At 42.9% G+C, this 16,683-nt stretch overlaps 1 protein-coding gene across 2 annotated transcripts in view; it reads right to left on the bottom strand.

The window, feature by feature from the left end:
* LOC121533780 (large neutral amino acids transporter small subunit 3) overlaps window positions 1–16,260 on the bottom strand; it is a 33,359-nt gene extending 17,099 nt beyond the window's left edge. The window contains exons 1-5 of one of the 2 annotated variants that reach the window (XM_041840021.2): window positions 15,944–16,260; window positions 11,829–11,984; window positions 11,498–11,696; window positions 2,513–2,568; window positions 2,312–2,388 (exon numbers count right to left, since the gene is read on the bottom strand). In XM_041840021.2, the coding sequence (XP_041695955.1) occupies window positions 2,312–2,388; window positions 2,513–2,568; window positions 11,498–11,696; window positions 11,829–11,982 (486 nt within the window). In that variant the 5' untranslated portion in view covers window positions 11,983–11,984; window positions 15,944–16,260. Of the gene's footprint in view, window positions 1–2,311; window positions 2,389–2,512; window positions 2,569–11,497; window positions 11,697–11,828; window positions 11,985–15,127; window positions 15,664–15,943 lie in introns of those variants that run through there. The other variant, XM_041840025.2, reaches the window with a different exon arrangement.
* Between the last annotated feature and the right edge of the window lie 423 nt (window positions 16,261–16,683).

Genomic DNA, 16,683 nt, shown 5'->3' with positions numbered 1-16,683 from the left:
AACATCCCCACCCCCACAACAGACGTCAGACAAGCACACACGCACATACTCACATACTCCAACACACTCAACCCCTCCCTCCACAGTCCACCATAAAAACAGATACTCAACAGCTGTTATATCCCAGAGCCCAACTCGAGAAATAACTTGATCTACGAGTGCAGATACAGTTAAAGCTGACTGAGAAAGCATGCAGATTGAGTAGAAATTGATAACAATGTGAGATTTGATTAATCTACTTAATCTATGTCCAGTCCTAGGAGATGGAGATCAGATCACCCTCTTCACCTGAGACACAAACACTCTGATCCCGTTTTAACAAAAAGTGTCATATCAAAGGGGAGTGAATACTTAAGTAAATTTACAAACATTTCTAAAAACATGTTTTCACTTTGTCATTATGGGGTATTGTGTGTAGATGGGTGAGAAAATAAGTTAAGGGGTATGAATACTTTCTGAAGACACTGTGTGGTTGTCCCACCTAGCTATCTTAAAATGAATGCACTAACTGTAAGTCACTCTGGATGAGAGCGTCTGCTAAACGACTAAAATGTAAATGTGGTCTTGGTTGAATCTTTGCGATGCACAATTCAGTAATTATGCGCTATTTGACTGAACATTTCTAAAGTCTTTCCCAAAAACATTCCCAATTAAATGTTGACTGCAAAGTAGGCCTACCTGGCAGAATGATATCATTATTATTTGTATCAATCGCAGGGCATTTGTTGTGCAAACTCTACCATTATATGTAGCCTACACTGTCCATTGTACAGCACACAAAAAACACAGCTAGCCAAACATAGTGCACAATTGAATTAAAGGACAACTATACCCCCCTAAAAATGTGTATTGTTTCCAGACCTCAAAAGGGATCTCCCGATGTGGTTTAAGCATTGTTGTGGACTTAGAACATCCTATACAAAGTGATCAAGCCCGAGAAGCCGATGTTTGGACGATATATTGGCACGGCTGTTGTTAGTAAACCGTGCCAATATATCCTCCAAACACCGGCTTCGAGGGCATTATCACTTTTATACAACGGGTTACCAACATATTCAAATAATGATTGACATCATTTCATTAAAAACAAAAATAATAATAATTTATTCATACTATTTCATCCTTCCACAAGATATAGTCCCGACACAAATCTAGGGTTGCTCCCAAGCCGGCTGGTCATTCGTTCTATCGGTTCGGTTGCTAGAGACGCGACCCAGTCGTTCAATCTTTTTGTTCTGTATCTATGGACGTGACCCAGTCATTAGTTCTAAATGTTCCATTGCCATAATGGCTGGCAACATTCTTATCCCTTGCTTGCTAGCTAGCCAACTACGGCTAACTTACAGTCACATCTGCAGAAGGAATAACAGCAAAGTAGCCACATTTGCATTTGTTTAAACTGTATTCTAGAGACATTTATTTGGATACATCCATAACAATGAGCTAATGAGGCACGATTTCGCCTGGAATAGAACATGTGCTCACTCGTCAGGACACCGTTGTTCAGAGGAGCTAGACAACAACACAGCTAACACAGTCACTTCAAATTGAAGCTGGAAAGACTGCAAACTAGATGCACTTTATACATTTCTTTGTATATATCCATAAAAATTATGCCAGCTGATTCATGATTTCGACTGGCTGAGAAATGCTGCCTGTCTGTCTCGTCCCGACACATTCATTACTATGAGACAGCTGGAGATCAAATGTTAATATTGAAACAATGTTGCAAATGTCAGAGAGACAGACAGCAAGGTTTAAACAAATCTCCGCTGTTGAAAACAAAATGTTAGTCTAAAATAAATGTGAGATGTCTAGATGCTTTATATAGTGGAGATGAAGTTTATAAAGTGCCTGGCTGGGCTGATCAGACAGTGGATTGCACAGTCAGATGGAACAGAGTAAATAGGCATTTTAAAGTCATAGCTTTAGCCGGTGGTAACTTGTGGAATAGACACCGTCTGGAATGCGGGTTTAACCAATCAGCATTCAGGATTAGACCCACCTGTTGTATAAATTAAAATGTTCTATTGGTAGCACAGGTGCTCCTAACTTTAAAAAGTGGCTACATATTCAATATTATAATAGAAAAAATGTGGTTTCATGTTTAGAAGCAACGTGGAAAGCAGTTTTGTTGCTGTTTTGAAATAATCTGTTGAGTGCATTCTGAGAGAAACAGGCAAAGCGTGGAGGAACTGTATGTTAAGTGTCAGGGGGCGGGGCTTCAGCCTGTCTTGTTTGAGAAGTATAGAGAAGAATGTTGCAGTGAAATATTGTTCGACATATAATTTTTTCTGTGTGTGTGTCTCACCGTGAGGGAGGTGAAGGTCAAGCAGATTCCTCCGAAGCCGTTGAAGGAGAGGGCCAGAAAGATGAGAGCGGAGAGCCCTGATGAGAGAAGAGGAGAGAGGAGCAAAGCATTGTTTAAAAATAACTAGGTGTATCGTCTACAGGTATCGGCAAGTGACTGTGTGTGTATTTTGTGTTGTTGGGGATAATGTCTGTCACTTACGATGAGGATCATACGCTGATATTGACATTATGGCACAGGAGAGACCAAAACAAAAACTGCAGAAAAAGAAAAGTTTCATTTTTAGATGGACATCTAAAATACAGAATACATTATTATACATTTATTAACAAATAACAACGGTCAGTTTCAAGCCAAGGAGGGAGATGAGAAAGGTTTATTAGTCAAATCTCTCTCTCTATTTGCTATTTTCTCTCTCTCCCTCTTTTTCCCTAGAAGAGATTCCAACGAGGCCGGTGTTCTCCTACACCCACTATCTGTCATTAGAGTTCACACACACCTCTTTCGTCTGTCACACACACACACACAGTCACAAAGACAAACACACAGAATGAATAAGGCCCAATTCCCACTACGAGTGGTGAAAGAGATTTCTACTTTTCAATTCACATTACATCCTTGCCTTAACTTTCATTGTGGCTGGCAACGCAACATTCTTGGTTCGCAGCTCAAACTGCCCGTAAATATTTCAGTAGCCACTAGCCAGTAAGCACAAACTATTTAACAATCCGAGCAACTTTCTTCTAAAACATATTACAATATTGAATAATGCAACCAAACCATATTACACTCGCGAATAATGCAACAATCCACAAGCTTGTGCAGACAATTAAAGGGTTTATTTTCATGTCCATACACATTAAATTAGCTGATAATACACTGCTAACTCCTGCATCCTCACATAAACATGCTGGCTGTAGCTGAATGCTGATGTTTCGCTGAAAACGTTGATAATTCCCTGGGGAGTTGCTTCTTGCCTGGATCTTAGTGGCTCAGTGCAGTCAAGCAACAAACAAAATAATACATATACACTGTTGAGATTTAAAGCTATGGCGATATTTTCAGAATGTAACAGGCTGTTAATACAATTTCCGGAAAGACACTGTGGGAAGGGTTCTACATGGAACCCAATAGGGTTCTATCTGGAACCAAAAAGGGTTAATCAAAGGGTTCTCCTATGGGGACAGCCGAATAACCTTTTTAGGTTCTAGATAGCTTTTTTCTCTAAGAGTGTAGAGGGGGGCAACTGGCGGGCGAGTGTCATGCGCTACTTCCAGAGGTAGCGGTCGAGACATGACAGATTCGCAAGTTTACATTGCAGAATATGTGTAGCAGAGGGTATTTCTGAGAAAAGTCTAGTAAGTGTAAAGACCCTCTAACACTGCAACTCTGTGGACTTCACTTTCACAGCTTTGCAAAGTTCTGCTTGCCCATTGAACATACTTGACGAACTCAGAGCGAGGATCTCCTTCCAGAGGGACATCAGATCCTGCAACATAGTCTGTTTTTCTGAGACTTTGCTTTCCTCCGACATCCAGACGGATTATATACAACCAGCGGGTTTTACAGTTTTCTGAGCGGATAGGAAGCAGACTCTCTCTGGCAAGAGCAAGGGTGGTGGGCTCTGCTTTATGACCAACAACACATGGGGGACACCTACAGGAACTTGCTAGTTTCTGCTCCGCCGACTTGGAATACTTGATCATAAAATGTTGTCCATTTTACCTGCAGAGAGTTCACCGGGATTGTCGCCATGGCTGTGTACATCCCGCCCCAAGCCGACACCAAAAAGGCTCTCAAAGATCTTCATTGGACCCTGAACAAACTGGAGACCGCATTCCCGGAGGCAGCGTTCATTGTTGCGGGGGACTTTAACAAAAGTAATTTGAGAACCGTGCTCCCAAATTATTACCAACACATCGACTGTCTAACTCGCGGAAATTCTACTTTTGACCACTGCTACACGCCTTTTCGACACAGGTATAAGGCCCTCTCCCGTCCTCCTTTCGGAAAATCCGACCATGACTACATCTTGCTTCTCCCCGACTACAAACAAAGACTCAAGATGGAAGTTCCGGTGATCAGGTCTGTACAGCGTTGGTCCGACCAATCAGAATTCACGCTCCAAGACTGCTTTGATCACGCGGACTGGAATATGTTCCAGGTTACCTCTGGAGATAATGTAAATGAATATGCCGACTCAGTCATCGGATTCATAAAATGCATAGATTACGTGATACCGATAGTATCTTTCAAAACGTACCCGAATCAAAAACCGTGGATTGATAGCAGCCTTGTAGGAAAACTGAAAGAGAGAGGTGCTGCTTATGAACAGGGTAAGGTGACCAGGGACAATAGTTTGGTTAAACAGTACAAATATGACTTACGCAGATCAATCAAGATGGCGAAACACAAGTATAGAGACAAAGTGGAGGAGCAATTCAGCGGGTCGGACACAAAGTGTGTGTGGCAGGGGCTCCTAACGATCACAGATTACAAAAAAAAAGCCAGCCCCTCCAGCTACCTCTCCCTGTCCTAGTCAATCAACTGCCTGGGCACAGCCTGGACCACCGTGTCCCCCCTCCGCTGGGTCGTGCTCTCTGGATCAGAGCTCTTGCACGCAGCCGGCGTCTCAGCAGCCCTCTTTTCACGTGAGTTCCGTGGCTCTGGCCTCGCAATCTGCTTCGAGACACGGCAGAGGCCGGATCATTTCGGCGATTGTGATAGGGAGTTCGATGGTGAGGCATATATCTGTAGCTGGGGCAAAGACTTTGTGTTTTCCTGGGGAAAAAGTTCAGGATATCACCAGGTTCCTTCCCAAGGCTGTGAGTCAGTCACCGGGGGCTGATACTGTCATGGTTCATGTGGGGTCAAATTACATTATGAAGGGCAGCTCAAAACAGCTGAAGATGGATTTTAAGGCTGCGCTGAGACTATGACTTATCAATGACCCAAGTCCAGCTCATTTAATCCCTACAATTGTGTCGCTGAGTTGTCATAATGCTTCAGAAAATGTACATTATCCCAGGGGCGCTGGAAGACGCAATGTTAGTAACCTAATTTAAGTCCCTCTACTGCCCGGAATGCCTCTGCTGATCCTATAGCTATTGTATGCAGTAATCATATGCCTATGAACCAGAGTAATACTGTTAGCACGGAGGTGGTGTGCCCTAGTAGGAAGTCCACTGTGTGCAGCTCACCCTGCACTAATAAAAATAACCTGAGTATGTCTACCTCTGCTAAGCTTCCCAGTGAAGCAAGAAAAATTATCAAGCATCCCAGAAAAGTGTTAAAAATCGCCCAGGTTAACATATGTATCTTAAGAAACAAAGTTCATGAAATCAAAACATTTGCTAGTAACAGATGACATTCATATTCTGACAATCTCTGAAACTCACTTAGATAATACCTTTGATGATACAGTGGTAGCAATACAAGGTTATATATTTACAGAAAATACAGAAATGCCAACGGGGGCGGTGTTGCGGTCTATATTCAGAACCACATTCCTGTAAAGCTTAGAGTGGATCTCATGTTAAATACTGTTGAACAGTGGTGTAAAGTCCTTAAGTAAAAATACTTGAAAGTACTACTTAAGTAGTTTTTGGGGGTATCTGTACTTTACTATTTATATTTTGACAACATTTACTTCACTACATTCCTAAAGAAAATATTGTACTTTTTAATCCATACATTTTCCCTGACTTCCCAAAGTACTCGTTACATTTTGAATGCTTAGCAGAAAGTCTGGCAGACTCACTAAACACAAATGCATCTTTTGTAAATAATGTCTGATTGTTGGAGGGTGCCCCTGGCTAGCCGTACATTTAAAAAAACAAGAAAATGGTGCCGTCTGCTTTGCTTAATATAAGGAATTTGAAATGATTTATACTTTTACTTTTGATACTTAAGTATATTTAAAACCAAATACTTTTAGACTTTTACTCAAGTAGTATTTTAATGGGTGACGTTCACTTGAGTCATTTTCTATTAAGGTAGCTATACTTTTACTCAAGTATGACAACTGGGTACTTTTTCCACCACTGCTGTTGAAGTAATATGGCTACAGGTTCACCTGCCTCACCTAAAGCTCATTCTGGTGGGAAGCTGCTATAGACCACCAAGTGCTAACAGTCAGTATCTGGATAACATGTGTGAAATGCTTGATAATATATGTGATATCAATAGAGAGGTATACTTTCTGGGTGATTTAAATATTGACTGGCTTTCATCAGGCTGCCCACTCAAGAGAAAGCTTCAAACTGTAACTAGTGCCTGCAACCTGGTTAAGGTTATCAATCAACCTACCAGGGTAGTTACAAACAGTACAGGAATGAAATCATCAACATGTATTGATCATAACTTTACTAATGCTGCAGAAATGTGTTTGAAAGCAGTATCCAAATCCATCGGATGTAGTGATCACAATATAGTTGCCATATCTAGGAAAACCAAAGTTCCAAAGGCTGGGCCTAATATTGTGTATAAGAGGTCATACAATACGTTTTATAGTGATTCCTATGTTGTTGATGTAAATAATATTTGTTGGTCCGTGGTGTGTAATGACGAGCAACCAGACGCTGCACTTGACACATTTATGAAATTGCTTATCCCAGTTACTAATAAGTATTCACCCATTAAGAAAGTGACTGTAAAAACTGTTAAATCCCCGTGGATTGATGAGGAATTGAAAAATTGTATGGTTAACAGGGATGAGGCAAAAGAGATGGCAAATAGGTCTGGCTGTACAACCAATTGGCAAACGTACTGCAAATTGAGAAATCATGTAACTAAACTGAATAAAAAGAAGAAGAAACTACACTATGAAACAAAGATAAATGACATAAAGAATGATAGTAAAAAGCTTTGGAGGACCTTAAATGACATTTTTGGCAAAAAGGCAAACTCCGCTCCATCATTCATTGTCTCATTCATCACAAAACCCACTGATATTGCCAACTACTTTAATTATTTTTTCATTGGCAAGATTAGCAAACTTAGGCATGACATGCCAGCAACAAACGCTGACACTACACATCCAAGTATATCTGACAAAATTATGAAAGAAAAGCATTGTAATTTTGAATTCCGTAAAGTAAGTGTGGAAGAGGTGAAAAAAGTATTATTGCCGATCAACAATGACAAGCCACCTTGGTCTGACAACTTAGATGGAAAATTACTGAGGATAATAGCGGACGATATTGCCACTCCTATTTGGCATATCTTCAATTTAAGCCTACTAGAAAGTGTGTGCCCTCAGGCCTGGAGGGAAGCTAAAGTTATTCCCCTACCTAAGAATAGTAAAGCCCCCTTAACTGGCTTAAATAGCCGACCAATCAGCCTGTTACCAACCCTTAGTAAACTTTTGGAAAAAATTGTGTTTGACCAGATAAAATGCTATTTTACAGTAAGCAAATTGACAACAGACTTTCAGCACACTTATAGGGAAGGACATTCAACAAGCACAGCACTTACACAAATGACTGATGATTGCCTGAGAGAAATTGATGATAAAAAGATTGTGGGGGCTGATTTGTTAGACTTCAGTGCGGCTTTTGACATTATCGATCATAGTCTGTTGCTGGAAAAACGTATGTGTTATGGCTTTACACCCCCTGCAATATTGTGGATAAAGAGTTACCTGTCTAACAGAACACAGAGGGTGTTCTTTAATGGAAGCCTCTCCAACAAAATCCAGGTAGAATCAGGAATTCCCCAGGGCAGCTGTCTAGGTCCCTTACTTTTTTTAATCTTTACTAACGACATGCCATGCTTTGAGTAAAGCCAGTGTGTCTATGTATGCAGATGACTCAACACTATACACGTCAGCTACCACAGTGACTGAAATGACAGCAACCCTTAACAAAGAGCTGCAGTTAAGTTTCAGAATGGGTGGCAAGGAATAAGTTAGTCCTAAGTATTTCAAAAACTAAAAGCATTGTATTTGGGACAAATCATTCACTAAACCCTAAACCTCAACTAAATCTTGCAATGAATAATATGGAAATTGAGCAAGTTGAGGAGACTAAATTGCTTGAAGTAACCCTGGATTGTAAACATATTGATACACCAGTAGCTAGGATGGGGAGAAGTCTGTCTATAATAAAGCGCAGCTCTGCATTCTTAACAGCAATATCAACAAGGCAGGTCCTACGGCCCTAGTTTTGTCGCACCTGGACTACTGTTCAGTCGTGTGGTCAGGTGCCACAAAGAGGGACTTAGGAAAATTGCAATTGGCTCAGAACAGGGCAGCACGGTTGGCCCTTGGATGTACTGTCACGTCTCCTCCCGTTGCTCCCCTCCGGCGCTCTGATTCGCCGGTTTACTGAGCCACCGGTCTGAGCACACCACCTCGGCAACACCGGAATGGAAACCCAACGCACCCTAATCACCTCCAGCACACCTGCTCCTCATCATCTCATCACTAGCGCTATTTAGCCCTGGACTGTTCTGTAGGATGTTGTGTGTGATTGTTTTGCTTCGTGTCATGTACTCTATCTTTGTTAATTCTCTTTGTCATTGTTTGAGTAAACCTTGACCTTGTTAATTCCTGTGTCTGCGTCCTGCCTCTTCGTTTCCTCAGTATTCGTCACATGTACATAAAGAGCTAACAATAACAATAATATGCATGTCAATCTCTCCTGGCTCAAAGTGGAGGAGAGATTGACTTCATCACTACTTGTATTTGTGAGAGGTATTGACATGTTGAATGCACCAAGCTGTCTGTTTGAACTACTGGCACACAGCTCGGACACCCATGCATACCCCACAAGACATGCCACCACATCAGGTAACTCATGCCAGCAGTAAAATTAGATTTTAAAAAACAGATAAAAATGCACCTTATGTGTGAAGCAACACATATTTTGACACATGCATACAAACACACGATAACATACGCACTATACACAAATGTACACATGGATTTTGTGTTATAGATATGTGGTAGTAGAGTAGATGCCTGAGGGAACACAATATGTTGTGAAATCTGTTATGAATGTATTGTAATGTTTTTAAAAATGTATAACTGTCTTAATTTTGCCACCCTATCAGACGTGCTAAACATATTTGTCTCAAGATTCGAGCACAATGACACTGAGCTGCCGAGGAGAGCCCCCGATGACAATGTGAGCTACACACTCACGGTCTCCAATGAGGACGTATGTAAGTCATTCAAACTTGTTAACCCTCGCAAGGCTGCCGGCCCAGATGGCATCTCTAGCCGTGCCCTCAGAGCATGTGCAGACCAGCTGGCTGTTGTGTTCTCTGGCATTTTCAATCTCTCCCTAGCTCAGGCCTCTATACCCACCTACTTCAAGATGTCCACCATCATCCCTGTGCCCAAGAAAGGGAAAGTAACTGAACTGAATGACTACCGACCAGTAGCACTCACTTCCGTCATCATGAGGTGCTTCGAGGCAAGTTAAAGACCATATCACCTCCTCCCTCCCCGACACACTCGACCCTCTCCAATTCGCCTACCGCCCTGACAGATCCATGGACGACGCAATTGCCATTGCACTGCACACTGTCCTTACCCACCTGGACAAAAGGAACGCATATGTGAGGATGCTGTTCATTGACTACAGCTTGGCCTTCAATACCATAGTGCCCTATAAGCTCATTAGAAAGCTCACAGCCCTGGGTCTGAACTCCTCCCTATGCAACTGGGTCCTGGACTTCCTGACGGGCCACCCCCAGGTGGTGAAGGTAAGCAACATTACCTCCTCAACACTGATCCTCAACACAGGGGCCCCACAAAGGTGCATCCTCAGTCCCCTCCTGTATTCTCTGTATACCCACGACTGCGTGGCCTCACACAGTTCCAACTCCATCATCAAGTCCACTGTCGACACGACAGTAGTAGGCCTGATCACCAACAACGACAAGACAGCCTACAGAGAGGAGGTAGGCACTCTGACGGCGTGGTGCCAGGTAAACAACCTCTCCCTCGACGTTAGCAAAACAAAGGAGCTGATTGTGGACTTCAGGAGGAACCAGGCGGGACACGCCCCCATCCTCATCAACAGGACCGCTGTGGAGACGGTCAATAACTTCAAATTCCTCGGCGTACACATCTCAGAGAAGCTGAAATGGTCTAACCACACAGACACTTAGGGGTTAGGTTTACAATTAGGATTCCCCCCTGCTACTCCCCCTATGGACATTCCCCCCTGCTACTCCCCCTATGGACATTCCCCTATGGTCTTTCCACCGCATCCCCTGAACATTCTTTATTCTGCCTCCACTCCAATGGACATGTATTTATTCATCACTGCCACAGTTGTTATGATGTATATAGTGCTATTTCAATTTCTATTGTTTTTATTTCCATTTTCATTGTTTTTTTCACTAGTGCTGCATGTTGGAGTTCGAAGCCTAAGATGTTCACTGTACCCTGCAATCACACCTGCAACCCTGTACATGTGACAATTAAACAATCTGAATCTTTGGGCAAGGTGTGAATGTACCGGGGGGCTTAACATACCCAATCAGTTTGAATACAATGGGAAGCCCGATGATGGCCATCAGCAGGCAGTTAAAGGAAAACTCCACCCAAAAATGATATTTTTGTATTTGTTTCATTATGGCATTGTTCCTGCAGGCACAAGACCTTCTCACAGGCTCTCAACTTAGCATACTTAAAGGAAAATGCCACCCAAAAATGATATTTTGGTATTTGTTTCATTAGTCCATTGTTGATATAGTCCCAAAATGTTTTGCATGTCAGCAATCAAGTTTTCAAGTATTTGAAAGTGATATATCCTGATAACATTTTGGGTCTATATCAACAATGGACTAATGAAAGAAATACCCCAAAAAACTTTGGGGTGGAAGGTGAGAACCTGTGAGAGGGTCTTGTGCCTGCAGGAACAATATCATACATTAAAATATTTGCTTTATTGCCGAGCAGCGGCCCTGGATCACTTAGTGGTAAAGTGCCTTGCTCACGGGCACAACGGCGGTTGATGGTATACAGGATATTGAAGCCGGTAACTCTCCGGCTAACTCAAGGCTACCGGCGCCCCCAACAGTAATGTATGCTCTTTTACATAATAGTGTAGGTTTACGGCAAGGATAAACCGAAATCACGATATACCTTGCTCATATCCATATCAAACGATATCGATATCATATCGAATTATCGCTATTGGTACCCACCACTAGTTAATGTTCTATTATTACCTGCCAAGGAGGCGTAGTGGGCGCGGGCCGTACTTGTCCATGAGGATGCCAAGGGGCAGGGTGGCAGCGCTGAGGAGGAAGGAGCCGATGGTGAAGCCCAGGTTGAGCATCTCCTCCTGGTCCACACAGCTCACCCAGTTACCACTCTCCCAGGAGGACATGTTGCCCACCGCCAGCTCGTGGGCATTCGTGTCGTTCTCTATGGGAGAGAAGGGGCGGAGTGAGAGTGGGAGAGGTTACCCCTCATGCTGATAATGTATACTGAGGAATAGTGTGTGGGCATGAGGGACAGCGTGTATGTGTCTTCCTCCTCTGATTGTGTGTGTCCTACCTGAGCAGAGGTGTGAGTAGAAGCCCTCGCCCTTCAGCATGAGGAGGAGGGAGCCCCATCCCAGCAGCACGGCAGAACACAGCAGGTTCTCCAACACCGCCGTCACAGCCATCCACCAGCGCCTCCTATAGGCCTGGAGGAGAGAGGGCGCCATTGCTGCGGAGAGAGAGAGATATTAATTCATGTAGATGTTGCAGCCAACAGTCCAGTATTAGACTACACATTTCCAGCTATAGGCCAGTATGTCACTTTGACAAGTGGACACTGGCTAGGATCCAGTCAGTGAGTCACCTCACTGAAATTTAGAAAGAGTTCAAACAGCTCTGACAAACAAGGTCTTGGCACATCACCCACCAAATCCCATGGTCGTCTTTCAGAATAAATACCATTTTTTGTTTACATTTACATTTTAGTCATTTAGCAGACGCTCTTATCCAGAGCGACTTACAGTTAGTGAGTGCATACATTTTTCATACTGGCCCCCCGTGGGAAACGAACCCACAACCCTGGCGTTGCAAGCGCCATGCTCTACCAACTGAGCTACAGGAGGGTTAAATCAATAGAAGACAACAGTCTGCCTCTGCCCCACACACACACACCATAGAGGACAGGTGACATCAGTCTCTGACATGACCAACAGCCAACATCAAGTAGCCTGCTGTCCGGTCATGACCACCTGCACACACTCATAAAAAAGGACTGAGTGAGCAGTTGAGAATAAAAAAGACATGGCAGTGAAATAGGGGGGAGAGGAAAGAGAGGGGGGTCTGTGTCAGTGGACTTGAGTTTGCCTAAGTGGGGGTTGGACAGATGTGAACAAACCCAAGGGAGTCCCGTGTGTGTGTTTTGGTTTTACATTTACATTTTAGTCATTTAGCAGACGCTCTTATCCAGAGCGACTTACAGTTAGTGAATACATATTTTTTTATACTGGCCCCCCGTGGGAATCGAACCCACAACCCTGGCGTTGCAAACATTTACTATCCTTGTGGTACCAGAAGTCCTCACAGGAACAGTAAAACAAGGAACATTTGGACAAGTAGGGCCATTTTGCTGGTCCCAACGAGGCAAAATGCTATTTTAGGCTTAGGGGTTAGGTTTACAATTAGGATTATAATTAAGTTTAGGGTTAGGGATTAAGTATAGTTTTAGGGTTAGGGGTTAAAGTTAGGCTTATGGTTAAGGGTTAGATTTAGGGTTAGGGAAAATAGGATTTTGGATGGGAATCAATTATTTGGTCCCCACAGGGATAGCAATACAAAACTGCATGTGTGTGTTAAGGACAGACCGAGAGCATGTGTTTTATTGAGAGATGGCTGTGAGAGAGAGAAAAAAATGGGTGGTGTGTGTCGGGGGGAGATAGAGAGTGTGTGTGCATGTGTGTAATGTGATTAAGCATAGTCCAGCGCACTCCTTTGTCCCAAGAAAGTATCTGAAGAGGGGGATTTGTCTTGTAACTGACACCCCATGCTGGGGACACAATCACACACAGGACTCTCTTTACCCTCTCAACAATGAGTAACATCTTTACAGGCACTTAACAACTTATTTACATTTTAGCAGACGCTCTTATCCAGAGCGACTAACAGTTATTGAGTGCATACATTATTTATATATTTTACATACTGGCCCCCCATGGGAATCGAACCCACAACCCTGGCGTTGCAAACGCCATGCTCTACCAATTGAGCTACATCCCTGCCGGCCATTCCCTCCCCTACCCTGGACGACTTATGCGCCGCCCCATGTGTCTCCCGGTCGCAGCCGGCTACGACAGAGCCTAGATTCGAACCAGGATCTCTAGTGGCACAGCTAGCACTGCGATGCAGTGCCATAGACCACTGCGCCACTCGAAACTTAGGTCTGTAAATGTACAGTAACATTATATTGAAAATCATCCAACTTCTGTTTATACCATGCTATTCCTCATCATTTGTAGAGTTATTTACCCATCTTAAAATTGTGATGGTCACGTTCTAATATTTTGAGTTACTAGTGTGCTATCTGTGATTCCGAGGGAATAGAGGACATTGACTGACTGCGACAATAACACTGTCTCCACAACAACAGTATGCACCAGCTAAGTAAAGGGCCTAGTCCTAGGATCTACAGTAGTCACACAAATTGGACTTCCAGAGAATCCCTTCCAGTCCACACACATACCGGTAGCCCTACACTCTCAGAAAAAAAGGTGCTCTCTAGAATATAAAGGGTTATTCGGCTGTCCCCATAGGATAACCCTTTTTGGTTCCAGGTAGAACCCTTCCAGAGGGTTCTACCTGGAACCAAAAGGGTTCTCTTATGGGGACAGCCGAATAACCCTTTTTTACTAAGAGTGTACAGAGAAAAGGCCTGGCAAAGCTCATCTCTGTGCTATTTTAGATGAGAGCGAGGTGTATCTGTGCCTGAAGTAACCTGTGTGTGCCAGTGGTAGCATGTGCAATTACAGAAACATGATAACAGAGTGCAAACTGAGGTATACAAGTCTGTCCCTTTCTTTCCCTCCTCTCTCCTCTGCATATCGCACACATTCTCTCACTTCACAAGATTTCACACCTCTTTCCCCCCCCTACTTGTGCTGTTATTACTCTTTCCTTCCCCTTGGCCTTGAGTGGGTCATTAGTTGTTTGATATAAAGAGGGGAGAATAGAAGGGTGACTGTACCGGTGTAGGAAATGTGGACATGTTCTTTTTTGTGCACTACTCAAAATTAAAACATCTAAATTCCATCCCCTTGCATTTGTTTTTCAATGATTCACCTTCACCATTCAACAAATCTCTGACAGTGAGAGACTGAATCCAACACTAGACGCAAAGACAGGTTTACACCCAACTCAACTGAATGACTCCTACATTAGCACAGTCGTGGGAGCTGAGGTGAATACACACTACATAGGCTTGCAAACAAGGAGAAGCACAAAGAAACAAGGTAATTTACAGTTAACAAACACCTGTCAATCCCTATCATATCACAGTGAAGTGTGTAATGTCTGTGTGCATCGGAGAAAGAGCGAGAAATGGAGGACCACAAACCCACATTATTTCCTGCAGTGCCTGTATTGCAGACTACTGTACACCGCCATTCTAGCTAGGATACAGCTGAATGATGCAACATGCTGTAACAAACTTCTACTTGATATTTTCTCAGCTATGGATAAGGCTGTGTGAAGGTTAGAGGTTTGAAAATGTGTGGAAGCCTATTAAAAAGCCTTATGATATGGTTATTATTACACAGAGTTTTGAAAACTGTAATTCTCTTGACTCTCTCTCTCTCCACAAGGGATCATTCTGAATCTGACCTTGGCTTGACCAGTGGGGTTTACCAACCTCCACGAGCTGGACAACAGGACAAGACGTCAGGGGAAACAATTTACTTTCAAGTTGTCATTGAATAAACGACACAGAGCACGGGACTTCTTTTCCCCACCGTGTCTAAAAACGCAAACCCGCCGATAGTGCGTGGTCAGTGACTCGCTCACAGCTGTCTCTCTGCGGACCTCGAACCTGTCTCTGGTTACCGACTCTGTGGGGTGGTAGTTGCTCTTCTTAAGTCTTTGCTATGTTAGGAAGGAAGTGAAGTTCCCTAACGTTTCTTTTTACACATCTCCATCACATTAGCTAGCTGTAGTTAGCTAGCTAGTTTCAATGCCAAAATATTCACATTGACGGTTTGCCAAATGTGGACTAAAGTTGCTAGGTAACGTTACCTGGCTTGGTTAACTACAGTAATTTCCAAAATGATAACGTTAGCTAACCTGCTTAACATCAGCTCCGCTAACAAGCTAGCTAGCTATGTAGGCCTAATTCATTGGCATTGTTGTCATCCAAAGATAACAACAAGCAAATATCTTAACATAACAAATCGACTATTGTCATTTTAATAACGAATTAACAAGCATATATAGGTAGCTACGTCTGAAAGCAACTGCTAAAACGCCATTCAGATGCTTCAGCTAAACCAAAATGTAATGAAATAGCTCCAGTTAGAAGTATCGTGCCACGTGTGTGAGAAGTGAGGCCGGTGCTTGCTTTTGTGGCATTTCGGCACATTTGCTAGCTTTTACATACAAAGTCAACTAAAATATGTTAAAGTTTCCAATAAAAAAAATACTTACTTCAGTTGTTTTTCTTCAAAAAAAATAAACTACAGAACGTTGAGAGAAACTTTCTAGCTGTAGAAAACTATTTTCTATGACTTTTTTTTATTCAAATGACACGTTCTTCTATTTCTTCTCTTCCCCTCCTAAAAAACCCCACTGGTCTCTTATATTAAAACCACACCGTGTTCTTTTCGAGTCTTTACTGACACGGCATAATGTAAACGTTTTTTTCTTGTACTCCTCTCTCTCTCTCTGGCTGACTCTCCTTTCTCTCTGAATTTGACTTCCTAGCAATCCGCCCAGTCCCACTCCAACTCCCACTAACCTATTTGTGCTTTGCGCTCCTTTGTCTTTCTCATGGCTTTCTCTGCCAATGAGGACTAATGGGTGTAGGCTACCTGTAGGCTCCTGGAAAGTGACAATGATGAAAAAGTGAGTGAGGAGAGGAAGAAGATTTTCAGCTTTTCACATAAAAACATGAAAATAAGAAAATCTCCCTTTTCCAATATACCTATTAGAATGGGTGACGTTAAGTTTCACATATTACATGACAGAAACACTACATTTTCACCTTCTCTATCTGTGCCCTCTGATAGTGCCAACATTTTCTTTGGGTACCCTCTCAATTAAATGGGCCCCCCTTTCCTTCAGAGCACACGCCATAGGATATGGGGCCACGGTCCCTGAGACCAGGGTGACGCCTGCAGGCCAGAAATGGTATTGCAAACTGTATGTCTGAAACTTTTAGTTTATGA

The sequence above is a fragment of the Coregonus clupeaformis genome, chromosome 2, assembly GCF_020615455.1.
Source record: "Coregonus clupeaformis isolate EN_2021a chromosome 2, ASM2061545v1, whole genome shotgun sequence".
NCBI lineage: Eukaryota > Metazoa > Chordata > Actinopteri > Salmoniformes > Salmonidae > Coregonus > Coregonus clupeaformis.
The sequence above is the reverse complement of the archived record's forward strand: the minus strand, read 5'-3'. Positions and strand labels throughout refer to the sequence as shown.